The sequence below is a fragment of the Coffea eugenioides genome, chromosome 2, assembly GCF_003713205.1.
Source record: "Coffea eugenioides isolate CCC68of chromosome 2, Ceug_1.0, whole genome shotgun sequence".
In the NCBI taxonomy this organism is placed as follows: domain Eukaryota; kingdom Viridiplantae; phylum Streptophyta; class Magnoliopsida; order Gentianales; family Rubiaceae; genus Coffea; species Coffea eugenioides.
Genome location: NC_040036.1, coordinates 4,951,108 through 4,966,640, shown reverse-complemented (window position 1 = coordinate 4,966,640; position 15,533 = coordinate 4,951,108). Strand labels below are relative to the sequence as shown.

The 15,533-nt window shown below is 32.6% G+C and overlaps 2 protein-coding genes across 2 annotated transcripts; one reads left to right on the top strand and one right to left on the bottom strand.

The window, feature by feature from the left end:
* Positions 1-124: 124 nt before the first annotated feature.
* Positions 125-1,513, bottom strand: LOC113754948. Its single transcript, XM_027299114.1, has 3 exons — positions 1,353-1,513; positions 1,085-1,247; positions 125-532 (listed from the first exon to the last, which is right to left on the bottom strand). Exons 1-3 carry the CDS (start codon positions 1,511-1,513, stop codon positions 125-127), a joined length of 732 nt encoding a protein of 243 aa, XP_027154915.1.
* A 4,054-nt stretch (positions 1,514-5,567) lies between these two features.
* LOC113760549 (heat shock 22 kDa protein, mitochondrial) lies at positions 5,568-6,754 on the top strand. Its single transcript, XM_027303178.1, has 2 exons — positions 5,568-5,912; positions 6,058-6,754. The coding sequence occupies exons 1-2, from the start codon at positions 5,696-5,698 to the stop codon at positions 6,450-6,452; spliced, it is 612 nt and encodes a 203-aa protein (XP_027158979.1). The 5' UTR covers positions 5,568-5,695; the 3' UTR covers positions 6,453-6,754.
* The last annotated feature ends 8,779 nt before the right edge of the window (positions 6,755-15,533 follow it).

The window sequence follows — 15,533 nt, the reverse complement described above, 5'->3', positions numbered from 1 at the left end:
TTATCAGTAATTTATGTTATCAGTATTTATCAGTAGGATCGCTGAAGGTGCATTTTGAGGAAGAAGATGGTATAAACATGTTTTTTTATTCGTCCAAAGCAATTCTATACATAACAAGTTGAAGTCAGATGATGATTTGAGGGAGCGCATCACAGATGTAAGCAATTTCTTCATCACATTTGCAGGCCTCGCAGGTGTTGTCGTCTCTATCAAATTGATACCTGGTCCAGCCTTTGTGTTTCTCGTGTTGCATGGTACAGCATTTTGGTCTCTCATTCAAAACGAGCGGATTTTTAACCCAAATCCTCCTTATAATCCTACGCAAACTCTCCCGACAATAGCCGATCCTTCCTTCGAGAATTCTTGATTTCTTCATTCCCCTGAGATAAGTTATGCCTTTTTGCTTCATGTCACCACCGAAAAAGATGAGAATAATTGCCATGGCGTAGGAAGCCCCCTCGTGTCCCGACTCCATAGCTTCTTTCAAGCATTCGATTGCAGAGTTTAGTTCCTCGCCCCCGAAAAAATCAACCTAAGCAATTGGATCGAATTTAAATCGTAAGTAATCTGGCTAATTACCACAACTTGGCTGTATAAGGGCCCACCTTTAAACTAATTTGTGGTCATCGTGAAACCAAAAACAAAAAAGGAAATCGTGTTGCAATGAGATACAACACCCAAAAGAGTTAGTGTTTGGATTGCAATTTTCAGAAATTTTTGTGAAAAATATACTGTAACAATTTGATATGTACCTATTTTATTTATTCGCAAGATTTGGCAAGACTATGTAATTAACGTACTCTAAACTTGCGTAGCGTCTTAAAAAGTGATAAAATCGGAGTAAATTTTAAGTGGACATGTATGATCCGGCACTAATAAGTTCAAATCTCTTTGAGTGTTGAAGCGTAAAGAGATCAGACATTAACTAGCACGTTATGTCACCATAACAGCGTAGATTTTATCTGGAGTGTTTGGGATTTGAGCGCATCATCAACTATATGAAAGTTATCCTGTTTCTGAGGGAAACTTGAAGCATCAAAGGACTCGAAAAGATTAATATAATATATATATATATATTGCATACCACTCCTTGTCTATACAAGGCCTCGGGATTTTTACTGCATTTACACTTGTTGAAGAACGCCGCAATTTGGCGACGGTGGTGCCATGCCACAACGGGGAACTTGTCGAGTGAGACCCGTTTATACACGTAGCTTTCCTCAGCAATTTGAGAAAACACCTTGCAGCTGAAAACAATAAATATATATATATATTCAACATCACAAAAAAGAAAGAAAGAAAGAAAGAAAATTGCTAAATTCTTGAATTGGAAAATTTCTATTTGTACGTGCCTTAATTTGGCTGTAAATAGATCAGTTGCTGAGGAAGAAGCAACACGCGCAAGAACCTCAGTAACAAGCTCAGGAGGGAGGGAAATCATAGGCGAGTTCACCAGCATTCTGTTTCCTCTGTTCCTAATTCTTTTCATTGCTTTAGAACCAACTCCTGCCATTATTCTTTTGCCTGCCCTGCTGCTGGAACTGCAGAAAACAGAGATCAAACTTCTGGTGCTGGAATTTTTACCATTGATGGGGGCGTTCGTTCACTTTATAGTAATTGTTGGCCGTGTCCTTGTCCAAGTCTGTTTCGATGGCTTTCCTAATTGTTTGATGTTTCCTTAAAGCTTTTGCGTGTTGTTGATCCAGAGTCCAATTGTGTTTTGGTTTCTTTAGTCGGTTCAAAAACCAGATTGTATAGATATTAGGAAATTGACTATAGCCTATAAAATATGTGATACTAGCCCGCTTCTCAATTGTAGCGAGATTGTGAGCCGATTACTATATCAAGCGAATTGCCTCCTGCGTGTCTTCGTTCCGCACTGCTGCTTTACGTTTTGTGGCTATATTGTTGACTTCTTGTGGGTCGATTAATATATCCTACAGTTTCTTAGTTACAACTTACAAAACAGCGACTTTGGACGGTCATTTAGTGCAGTCGATTGAATGGGAAGTGGCAGAATGCGATATTGCCTCTTTTTGAATTTATAGGGCTCATTGACTGTCAATTTTGAGCCACGGCTCGAATTGAGGACAAATCTTAGTACCGCTCCATTGACAATTAACTTAAAATGTGCTCATTTTTAGTCATCCAACACCTTTTTGGGCCAATTTTGGGCCAAATGAATCACAGATCCATCACGTGTTTCATATTTAAAAGGTCAACTTGACAAGTCACTTATTGCATTGACCCAAATATAAAGTGCAAATAGTTGAGTGAACTCAGTCTATGACCGGTATATAGACCACGGTTCGAAGACTCGGCCGAGTCGTCTCCGTCTCCGCCTAGTCCGAGATGAAATCGCGACGAAACGTTTTCGAGATACGTGACAGACCGAGACGTCACCGTAAAGGGTTGAAACGGCCGAGTCACTCCGAATCATTCCGAGTCAACTTGAATTTTAATTATTTTTACTAATTTTTAATTATTTTTAATTATCATATTTTTTATAATTTTTAGAATATTAAATATTAAATATTTCAAAAATTCACTTCTCGCCGAAACCGCGATCCATATGTCGAGACCGATGTGGAACGGTTCAAGCCGCGACCGCGACCGCGACTTTGAACCATGATATAGACCTTGTAATATCTCTGAAACCATATCACTCATCCTAACAAGAGTTAATAATTCTTTCCCACAAAACAATAAAACCTTTAAATAAAAGAAACAAAAAAATTAACAGGAAGCTAACCGTATGAGTAATGGAGAGATATTGCGGCAAATGACTAGCTGAGAACGAGGAATACAACAATAGCAGAGGAGGTGAAGTGGCTGAGACGATCCGAGGAAGAGAGTAATGGCGGAGTTTCCGACTAGGAACTTGCAACTTAACTAGGCTATGGAGCTACGGATCGGTGAAAGAGAGGCTGAGAAGAAGATCGACAAATGAGAGTCAGGGAATGAGAGTCAACCTCAATTTTGATAGGGATAATTGCAGAAAACCTCTCCCAATATGAATTTGGGACCTATAACTGACATAAGATAGGGTGAATATATTTCTATACCGTATGAGGTTAAGGTTGTTAATAAAGAAATTTGGGGCAAAAAAATTAGGGTAATAAATAAGTTCAAAATAACTAATTAAACAAGATTAAGAGTTATTTCTTACCTAATTAGGCACTATAAGTGCACTTACAAAATGACACCAATTGATGCTACAACATAGCGCTATTTTGTGATTGACAACACTTGAGAAAACAATCCAACTCATATATTATCTGCGCGGAAGAGACATAGAAGTAAGAAAAATGGAGGGGAAAGAAACTTTCATGCAAGACTCCGTAAGAAAATAAGTTTTGTTAGTTTTAGTTGAACTCACTTCATTTAAGCATTCATGAAATGAAAAGAGAAAGAAAGCAAAAATCAAGGCAAATTTTAAGGACCTTTTTGTTAAAAGATTGCGACAATTAGAAGACAGTTATCTCAACTTAATACACAATGTATTTGGAAGTTGGATGTACATTTTGTATGTTTTAGAATCCCAGATTTCTAAACGTATTTCAAAATAGAAATTGGTTTATGCATGCTTCATCATGTCTAAATACTGCATTTGTTTTAGAATTATATATGATTTCGAGGACAAATTTTGGAACATTCTACCATATGCTTATCAATAATTGAAGGATGTAACAAGATATTTGGCTTTTGTGTATCTTGAAAAAGGCCTAAAACAAATAATAATAAAACAAATATGGAAGCAATAGGTCCTTTATATTTGGGTCAGTGTAATAATAAATTTACCAAATTTACCATTCTCGACACATTCTGGTTAAAATTGGTTGGAAAAGTCGTCGGAGGACAAAAAATGACCACTTTTTAGATGCTAGAATTAAAACCACTTATCTTCATTTTGAGAGACTAAACTTTTACTTTAATGATATGTAAGGGACAATTTGTGCAATTTTTTGACTATATATATATATATATCAATCATTTGATTCGTTTGTCAATTTTGACTTATGGAGGTTCTAATAACTAAGGATATAAATGAGTCTAATCAATCAAAACACTCTAGTTTCATTGAATTTGCTTCACTAATAAGGTCGCAATTCAACTTTGATTGTTATGAAAATTGTTTGATTATTTTTAACAAGTTTGAAATTTTATTTAAATTTGGCTTATTTGTTTATTAAACCGAGATTGAACGAATTTTTTTTATCGAATTTCAATGTTATCGAATATAAAATATTGTTTAAATATGACTTGGCTAATTAGTGAATCAAGAGTTAACGAGCTTTTACCCATAATTATTAAACTCGTCCCGATCCAATGATCAAACCAGTCAATCCGATAAACCAACCACTGGATTGGATTGGGTTTTTAATTGTATCGTTTAAACATGTAATCCTTTAACTAGTCAACGACCCGACAGTTCAACCGGATTAAACCGAGAACCTAGCCAGTTTTGTTAGCAAACCAGCTTTTGTGGAAAAAATTTAGTAAGTTCTTGCTAAAATTCAAACTTGGGACTTTAGACATGTATCTATAGTATACTCACCACCATACTACTTGTCATATATTAGTTGAGTAACTTTTTTTATATAATTTATGAACGTTTTGTCAATTCTATCTTTATTCTTTTTGTATTTCTCTAAAACAAATTTATTTGAAATATTTATAAAAACTTATGACCCCCAAACTCTATAAGTCATAAAATGGATTTCAAAAATAATATATTACATAATTCATTTTAAAGATAAAATATTATTTTTAATACTTTTTTTTGCACTTAAAATTCGTAAATAAGCTAGATAATTACATTAAACACATATAAAATTTTACACTTGAAATTTGATGGATTACTAAATAAATTTATGATATGATGATTCTTATATGAATTAATTATTCTATAGCGAATTAAATTCAATGAGCATTTGCTATAGCATTGTTTATTATAATTTATACCATATATTTTATATCAAAAAATATAAAACATAATATTTAAATATATTCAGCGACTCACTGATTCAACCACTCACTTATTGGTTGAACCAGTGATTCATTAACTCACCTCATTTGCCGAGTTGCTTTTCAGACCTGATTTAATAACTATGCTTTTACCAAGCCAATCTCAATTTGAATGTTGAGTAGTTGGATTCATTTTTAACACATTTTAAATAAACAAATTACGTGTAATGAGCATCGAGTAGTTTGTTCAATATACGAGCCCTAGTAATAACGCATTTTAAAAGCGTTGGCCGTAAACAGGAAACTATGGCAAAATAAATAAATAAATAAAATGATTTGGATAACGGATGTTCAATAAAATTTCCCTACCTTATTTTACCTACGCATTTCAGATGGGCTCCAGAAGTATTATAGTGAGCTACTAGTCCAACCCAATACAAGCCCCTTCCATCCTGAGCAAGCAATGCCGTATTGGGCCAAACCGCCAAGCCCTGCTAGTTTAGTCGGCGGAAGGCGACTCTGTGTGTATGGTTCCAGGAGCCTCTAGATTCATCTGGTAAATTCTCCGAACTCAGTCAGCTGTCATATATTTACCACACAGTTCACCTTTCCGATAGCGTGAAGCACACTCGATAGTACCTAAGAAAAAACCCTCAAGAAACTCTTCTGTGAATCGCTTCCTTTTTCTGCCCCTCTTTTCGATCGACGACGAGAATCAGCTGGTCAGATGGCTGCATCCCTCGCTTTGAAAAGGCTGGTCTCATCGACCCTTCTCAGCCGCTCTGTCAATTCCCTCCGCCCGGCTGCGTCTGCTGCGTCATCGCGTCTGTTCAACACCAACGTCGCTCGCGATTACGATGACGACGATGACGAACGCGGTCTCGACGTCGATCGCCGCTCCAATCGTCCTCTCTACAATCGCCGCGATTACTCACCTTACTTTGGTACCAAATGAATTTCCCGCATTTTTTTTTTGTCTGTTTCTCTCTTAGGAATACGCTTATGTGCTTTGAAACCCCGCCCTATTTTTCCTTATCAGCCATTTCAACCCTTTTTTATTTTTTCCTTTTCTGTCTGGTGGCTGTGCAGGAGTTTTTGATCCATTCTTGACGAGGAGCGTGAGCCAACTTTTGGACCTGGTGAACCAATTCAGTGAGCCAACTTTTACATCTGGAGTCCGTCGTGGGTGGGACATTAAGGAGACTGCCGAAGGGCTGAACCTGTCGTTGGACATGCCAGGGTTGGGGAAGGAGGACGTCAAAGTTTCGGTGGAGCAGAACGCCCTGATCATCAAAGGCGAAGGGCAGAAGGAATCTGAGGATGCTGAACGGGGAAGGAGATTCTCGAGCAGACTCGATCTTCCTGAGAAGACCTACAAGACTGATGGGGTCAAAGCTGAGATGAAAAATGGGGTCCTCAAGGTTTTCATTCCAAGAGTCAAGGAGGAGGAGAGGAGTGATGTTTTCCATGTTAATGTTCAGTGAACCCGCGTTGTCTTGAGTTTGACTCGGTACTGATTTGTCTGTTTATAGTAGCATAGTCTAATGAGTGGGGGAGGTGGAATAAATTTTGGGCAGTAGGTTTTAAAGGTTTTTTGAGGGCTGACTGGTTAAATGGACTGATCTTAGTATTGCTGCGTGATGCGATTCTAATGGACATGTGGGTTTTTCATGCAATCAATTGTTGGTACATCTTCCTTGACATATGCATGGAGCTTTTTTTTTTTTTTTGGCTGGTGGTCTCTGTATTATTTTCTTTGAGCAGCAGTATGTTGAAGATGCGTTTATGCAAAATAGTTAATTGCTTGATAATTCGAGTGTGATTGGACATGTCAATCTTATATAGTTTTGATTTGATGCAAAATACCCGCAGAAATCATTTGTTGGTACCACAATGGTAATTGTTCAACCTTTTGACTTTTCCTGCGTCGCATTGACATTGGCTGGAATTAGGGGATGTTCAACCCAGATCATTCTTATTTTAATCCTTCGCAAACCCTTGCTACAATCTTTCATTTCATCCTTGCCTTGGGAATTCCGATTTCTTCAGGCCCGTGAGAAAAGTTATGCCTTTTCGCTTCAAGTCACTCCTGGAGAAAGAACTAGGAAGAATCATTTGCCATGGCTCAGGAGGCTCGCTGGTGTCCCGGTTCCGGAGCTTCTATCAAGCATTCAACTGTAGGGTTTGGCGATAATCAAAATTTAAGTCGGAAGAAATCTGGTAAACACAACTCCTCCGCTGAAGAACCGGTCAAAGAAAAAAGTACTAATTCTGATTATCGGGAAATAAAACAAACAAAGCAAGCAACGTTGCACCTCAGCTCTCAGCTCATGACAGATAAGAAGAATTGGTCCACATTCAAGAGTAATCTAACTCCTCATTCAACAGAAGTGTACCGTAAGAAAAGGATAAAGAACGGAGATCATCATCCTGACGAAGATGCGATGCTGCTCTTCGCATTTCCCCATCTCATCTGTTACCCTAATAGCTGCTGTCCTGTCCTCTGTGATTCTTTGGAGTTTGGTCTATGGAATAAACATAATCCCCATTTTGGGCCGGCCTGTTTTTTTCATGACACTGGAACAAGAAACAAAAAATTACATGGATTCCGCTTTTGATGATCAGGGCCATGAACAATCCATTTGTTTTGCCGGCGTCCCATGTAGAGTGAAGAATCGAGCCCTATTGAACAAATTAGATAGGCTTGGGCCTATTGACACGGCCTGCTAGATTTCTGTCTTTTCTTCTTGGGAGTACTTTTTCCCTTGTGCAGGAATGGGAAATTTAATCCGAAACTAGCTTTCCACTTGTGCCCATGAAAGCAATTGTTCGAATCTATGTACTTTGCCAGGGTCTTCGAATTCTCAATTTGGCATTCAACTTGTCAAAAACATATGAATGGTAACAATAAGTTTAATTAGGGAACCTTAGGGCGGCAATGCGCGGTGTTTCAGTATTGGCGGGAAGTCAATTCTCGTGCCAATCTGATGAGTATGAATTTGGAATCGGAGGGTCGCTTTATTTCCTGTTCCTCCATCCACTTAATTTTCCGTATTCAACGGATTTTTTGGCGCTTAGCATCATCGGGCTAGTATTCTGTCTTCTCAAGTAGACGTTTCTTTAACCACTGAGCCATTCGCTCAGTGGCCACCAGGAGGGACTTAAGTCACTCCTTGGGCTTAGATTGAGGGTTCAAACCTCACTTGCAGCGAAAAAAATTTAAGGGTTGTGTCATAGCACTCTCTTGATTTAGTTGGGTCTGTATACCCACTAGCCCCCACCACAGCCTCCTTAGGCACCCCCTCCCCCTAGATTAGGATATAGTAAGTTATACAAATGTACCGTTGCTGACAAAAAAAAAAAAAGAAAAAGTAGACGTTTCTTTGTTGGGGACCAACATGGCAGATCACGGGCCTCTATTCTAAAGTTGATCTTGTACCACAAATATTGAGACTGCAACGGACGACTTCTGATATAGTGTGAATTTTGGTGCATGTTATACAATACATCTTTATGCACAACCAATACCATCAAAATTCAATTCTTCTTGAACCAATACCATCAAAATTAAATTCTTCTTGAGTATTTCCCTCGAATTTGTATGGCGAATGGTGAATCACTATATAATGGTCACTTGTCTTTCTTTTTTTCTTTTTTTTTTTTGGTCGAAAAGTTAGGATAATTTCATTCAGTGTAAAGGAGCTTATATATGCGAGCAATGGCTCAAAAAACTGTACATTTAGTGTGTAATGACACTGAGAAAAATTCCATTACTCATCCAAAAGAATGCCTAAGGCATAGGAGCTAACTCTTTTATTACTTTTCATACTTTTTTTCTTAACCAAGCAAAAAGAACACATGTGAAACAACTTCTGCATGCCAGAAATGTCATCAATCAAAGTAGCTATTATACTATCCGAGGGTCTCTGATGCTTTAGTTGTCTCAGTAGTTCACTTGTCTTTCTAGCTATTCAAAGAAGGATCACCTCCTTGTCTGGACAACATATTTGATGCATCACATAATTATACGTGATATGGATCATTATTCATTATTTTTTTAAAAAAAAAAGCCGTCTGAATTTGTTGGTGAGAGATGTTGTCAAATATTCAATTCTCCCTGCTAATTAGCTTTCTGCAGTATATATAATTTTTTTTAAAAAAAAAACTCACTTAGCTGAAGCAATTGCTTTTAGTACTGAAGTTTTCAGCTAAAAATGTGTTTGAATTGTAGTTTTCTATCAATGAGTTCTTACATTTTCCGTCAATGTATATTTATTTCACATATATTAAATCATTACAATAATTTTTTTTTACAAAAATATTTAAAAAATAGCAATCCAAAAATGAGAAGTTTTCGTAGGAAAGTATTCTCAAAATGGAAGAGTAGACGGAAATACCAGCTGAACCACATATTTCATCCATCGCCTTCTTCTTAGCATCTGGTGCCCCTCTACGAATTTTGGCCCATTCAGACTAGCCCATAAAAATAAAATACCGTGGCACCCACTTATTTGTGACGTAGCATGAAAAGTTCGTTACTTTCGAATAAAGACTGGCCCACTGCCCACGGATGAGATTTGAGGTCGGTACAAATGTGACATCAATCGAATAGACCAGATAACGAAACTTCTCAGGCAGCTTCCGAAAAGAGAAAAATTCCCACAAGGATGATCTAGATGACAAAATTAAAAATAGTTCACTAGATTCGGAGGATTAGAATTTAGATCTCACCCTTACACTCTCTCCCTTTACATCATTTAACCCATTACTTTCCACAATTCAGATGATAATAATCAATTTTTTGAAGAATCCAGAAAAAAGAAAAAAAAACTGTAAATCGGGGAAAAAACTGCCATGTGGCAACCAACTTTGTCTATATGCCATGATTAAATCTGCGAACTTTCATCAAATGTACTTGCGTATGCGTTACTGCTTTCATAACGGAAGTGTCTCATCTTTCCATACCAGAAAGGGATGATTTCAAAAACCTTTCTTGAGGTTTTTGACAATTTCACTAATCTCTCCCAAGTTTTAGAAAATTATACTACCCTGTTTGGATTGCGATTTCTCTCAAAAAAATTGTTACGTTTTTCGTGAACACATCTCTCTATCGTCTTTTCACCTCACATATATTAAATCGCTACAGTAATTTTTCTACAAAAAATTCAGAAAAATGCAATCCAAACGGGGCCACTTCCCTTGAGATTTATGATTATGTGACAAAAGTAGTTCATCTCCAAAAAAAAAGTATGATTAAAAAAATACTTTCAAGAGAGTGATGACATTTTTTTTCCACAAATGCGTCTTATGCATTCCTGTCAATGTGTACTAGCAAAAATAACTATCAATGAAGATGTTTTGCAATTATAATTTTCTAGGAAAATTTCATTAATTTCAAATAAGATTATAATTTTTAAATATTAAATTGACAATAGTAGAGATTGTTTACCTGCCTTAGGATATGCTTTTTGTGATTTTGCATAAAAAAGAACTTCCAATTTTGCCTCTCTTCTACCTTCTCTCTCAGTCACTTCCACAAAATTACTTGGATACAAAAAAAATCATCTATTTAGTTTATAAACCAAGGGAAAAAATCCTCAAGAACAAACTTATTTTTTTATTTCTTTCCTCAGTGTTTCCTTCGTTCTACCCCAGCTTTTTTGATATACAATTGAAATATGGTCATGTCAACTTTTGTTAATCACAAAATGGAGCAATGTTGTGTTTTCCACATTATTGTTCATGCCGTTAACAGATAATTTTGTTAATTAATTGATTTGTGCCATAATTACTTAATTCTTATGTTTTAGTTTCTAATTTCAGATAATGTGTTGGGGTTCATCAGTAAGCAAATGGGCCCTTATTCTATCAAAGGCTGTTAGTGTAATTTATCAAATCTCAGGGGAGATTAGTAAAATTGTCAGAAACCTCATGCGTGATTTCTGAAATTATCCCGACCAGAAAACAAGCAACAATATATACTAAAATGTATATAGGTAATGAGAGATTATCGAAATTTTATCCATTAATTGCAATGAGCTTCCCACATTTGTCAAGTATGCGAATACGGTCAAAAGTGTCCTAACCTTCCCAACTAATAATAAGGATTGCTTTAAAATTATACACTTGATCTTCAAATATTTCTGATGAGATGACTTAATTGGCTGTATGACGAAGTCCATTTCTTAACCTTTAAAAAAAAAAAAAAAATTCACTTTGTCGTGTCAACCTGGCTAATTACTTAGAATATTATTAAAAAAAAAAAAATCGGGCACTTACGACTCTGACAAGGTTGTGATATCAAACTATTGGTATCGGGCTGTGTCAGCCTCGCACCTGACACAAAATTTTATTTTATTTTATTTTTTTAAAGATCACTGGCTACATCCCGGCAGCCTCCTGCAAAAAGTTTTAAAAAAAAAGTCATTGAATGAATAAAGGACATACTCAAAGTCTGTGAATGAATAAAATTTTCTCTTCGTTATAACCATGCCGTGGTACAGAGATGGTTTTTTTCTTTCTTTCTTTCATTTTTTTAAAAGTCTGGCCATACCTTTCACAAAGCCATGTAAAATTATACCAATTATTTTCGAATATTTATTTTGGAATTTCCTGAACTAATAAAAGAAGTTTGCTGAGAAATACTCGCTCTGTCCCATTTTGATTATTTTGATTTTTTTAGCAGCTATGTAAAGTTATACCAATTATTTTTGAATATTTATTTTGAATTTTCTTGAACTAATAAAAGAAGTTTGCTGAGTAATACTCCCTCTGTCCTACTTTGATAGTCTTGATTTTTTTCTAGAACAATTTTAAAAAATTAGTTAACTTTGATGAAAAAGTAAATATAGTTTAATGTGTTTCTAAAATACCCTTACATTAATATTTGAAGTGTCACTAATCACTATACCTTTACATTAATTATAATACCATTCAAGACATATATCAAAATAATTATTGGTGGAAAAGTTTACTGTATTAAATAAAGTAGGTTATATTTACTACTTTAATTGTAAGGGAATATTGTATTAAATAAGGGAATATTTTAAGTAATTAGCCTGTCAACCTCAGATCGACCTTTTAATTTGCTCCACGTTTTCTTACAGTTAAAGGGATGGGCCTATAATTTATTACCTTTCCTTTTCTTGGTTAAAATAAAATAATAACTGGGCTTTGATTAGACGGTGGAAGAATAGATCTCTTCCATTCCGACCTGCATTCCTGGCGAAGCCAAGCATGTCATGGGGAAGCAGACAGGCAGGCAAATGCGGTGTAAGACGTTTTGTCCAACCAATTGACAATTTGTTCAAGTGAAATTCCACGTCACTAAAACTCTCCAAAGAAGAATCCGTTTTCCACGTCAGAAATGTGGGGTCCATCATTCTGTCGGGGAAGAATCGGCGAAGAATATGCACGACACGCAGAGAATTATGCTCTTTCTGGGTGCGAATATCCATTTTGAACCATTTCTCTCCATTATAATTCTAAAGCAAGCCGGCGGTTGTCAATTGACAATATTGCCCCAACGCAGCGCTATGCTCCAGTCGCAATTTTAGGGGCTGTCCTGATTGACTTCAACATGAATTCACATGATTGCCCTCTCTACATCGTTAAACAATTTTTAAGGGAAAAAAAAGGTTATATTATTTTCATTTGGACTTACGTGGGTTCTATATAATTTTAGAGAATTGTTAATTTCATTTCATTTTTTGTTAATGACATTTCTACTATCATTTTTATTATATAATTTTATTTATTAGACTACATAATGATTCTGCTTGAATTAAGTTTTGCACCTCATTTGTTTTGTGAAAAACTGTTTTTCACATTCCAAATGTTACAGTAAATGTGTATTTTCAAAACAACTCCTCCAAAAATATATCAAAAACAATTCCAAATATACATCTTTAATATGTATATCCAATTTGCATATTTCAATTATGTATACTATGTATATATTATATATTTATATAAATTTATAAATATATTTATGCAATTTTGTTTTATAATATCTATTAATAAAAATTAAAGTGTATATTTCAATTATGTATATATATATACAGATTATATTAATATTAATGTATATTATATATATTATACATTTATAAATATTATATATTTTATATTTATTTATACATATTATAAATATTTTATTTTATTTATAATATATTTTTATATATTTATAATATATTTATATAAATATTAAATATTAAATATTTAATATATATAATATATTATACATTTATATATATTTATAATATACATTTATATTATGTATTATGTTTAATATAATACATTTGTACATTCATATTAATATACATAATATTAATTATACATTTATACATAATATTAATACATTTATACGTAATATTAATATATATTTATAATATATTAATTTATACATTTATATAATATTCATTTATAATTTATACATTTATAATAATATACAATTATTACATTATAATTATATTTATATTATGTAATATATATAATATAATACATTTATATATTTTTATATAATTATGTAAATATATTTATTTATAAATGTATTATAAATGTATATAAATATTTAAACAATAAAAATTATAAATTATAAATAATATTAATTATATATTTATACATAATATTAATACATTTATACATTTATATAAATTATATTAATACATTTATACATAATATTAATATATATTTATAAATTATAATTTATACATTTATATAATATTCATTTATAATTTATACATTTATAAATATATTTATATTAGTATTATATATAATATAATACATTTATATATTTTTTATATAAATATATTTATTTATAAATGTTTATAAATGTATTATAAATGCATAAATGTATATAAATATAAAAATTATAAATTATAAATTATAAAAATACTCAAAAATATGTTTTAAAAATACCTCAAAAAATAATCCAAAAAACATCTATAGTAAAATTTTTTCATATAATTTTTGAAAAACAACCTAAAAAACAACTAATCCAAACGGACTTGTATTTGAAAAACGAAATGCTACAGTGCTGTTTTTGAAAAACAGCCCAAAAAACAGCTAATCCAAACGTACCTTTATTTTCGCACACTGACTTACTTGCATCATCATCAATTCATTTTTCAATTATCTTTTTATCTCACATACATCATATCAAAAAAATGCTACCGTAATTTTTTCACAAAATTATTTCAAATAATTTACAATCCAAACATTAGCATTCCCTTTTATCACTTGCGGGGGAATCGCATGTGTGGACCAAATCTCATTTGGAAGATTGTAGGGCGCTTTAAAGGAGTTTAGTCAGTTGCACAGGGACATACATCATCTTTCTAGCCACATAGTTCCATTTTTAACTTATCTAAACATTAACGAATATTTTTCAACTTTTTCAACGGAATTTTAAAATTAAATACATATTTAAATTTTAAAAGAAAACATTTATAACTCATTTTAATTTGCTGAGAACAAGCGTTATGGCTTTGAAAATGAAACAAAGAGAATGAATGAAATATAATTTTACACGTTAAAAGGATCGATGAATTACAAATTTAAATATCTTTGAAGTCACTTGCATAACTTTGAAGGATTCGAAAGATTTCAAATTTTGCGTTAAATTCTCAATTTGAATATAAAATCTTATGACAATTTACGCAAGATCTCAAGACTAGTCGTGGCCAGAACTTCAACCACCAAAATTTAATGCAATCACTTTACGTTAAATTCAATCCATGCGCAATGAAAAGGACACCCATTTGTAGTAATATTTTATTGGTTCAGATTTCAGAAATCAGAATGCGGCATCTGTTCTGTGTTTCCCCGGTGAAGGTATCGGCTCTGTTTGGATTAGCTGTTTTTGGGGTTGTTTTTCAAAAACAGCACTGTAGCATTTCGTTTTTGAAATACAAGTCTGTTTGGATTAGTTATTTTTTAGGTTGTTTTTCAAAAACTATATGAAAAACATTTAATGTAGATGTTTTTTGGATTATTTTTAGAGGTATTTTTAAAACATATTTTTGGGTATTTTTATAATTTTATTTTTACATACATTTATGCATTTATAATACATTTATAAATATTTATAAATAAATATATTTATATATTCGCTAAAAAATATATAAATGTATTATATTATATATAATACATAATATAAATATATTTATAAATGTATAAGTGTATATTATTATAAATGTATAAATTATAAATGAATATTATATAAATGTATAAATTATAAATTATAAATTATAAATTTTATATTTTTATATAAATATACATTTATGGATTTATAATACATTAATAAATATTTATAAATAAATATATTTATATAAAAATATAAAAATTTATTATAAATTTATTATATTATATATAATACATAATATAAATATATTTATAAATGTATAAGTGTATATTATTGTAAATTTATAAATTATAAATGAATATTACATAAATGTATAAATTATAAATTATAAATTATAAATTATATATTTTTATATAAATATACATTTATAAATATTTATAAATAAATATATTTATGTATTTATATAAAAATATATAAATGTATT

Coding starts and splice junctions, on each gene's coding strand:
- LOC113754948 (XM_027299114.1), bottom strand. CDS start 1,513: ATGGCAGGAGTTGGTTCTAAAGCAATGAAAAGAATTAGGAACAGAGGA. Junction 1,248..1,352: donor CTATTTACAGCCAAATTAAG/GCACGTACAAAT, acceptor TATTGTTTTCAG/CTGCAAGGTGTTTTCTCAAA. Junction 533..1,084: donor CCTTGTATAGACAAGGAGTG/GTATGCAATATA, acceptor CCAATTGCTTAG/GTTGATTTTTTCGGGGGCGA.
- LOC113760549 (XM_027303178.1), top strand. CDS start 5,696: ATGGCTGCATCCCTCGCTTTGAAAAGGCTGGTCTCATCGACCCTTCTC. Junction 5,913..6,057: donor CGATTACTCACCTTACTTTG/GTACCAAATGAA, acceptor GTGGCTGTGCAG/GAGTTTTTGATCCATTCTTG.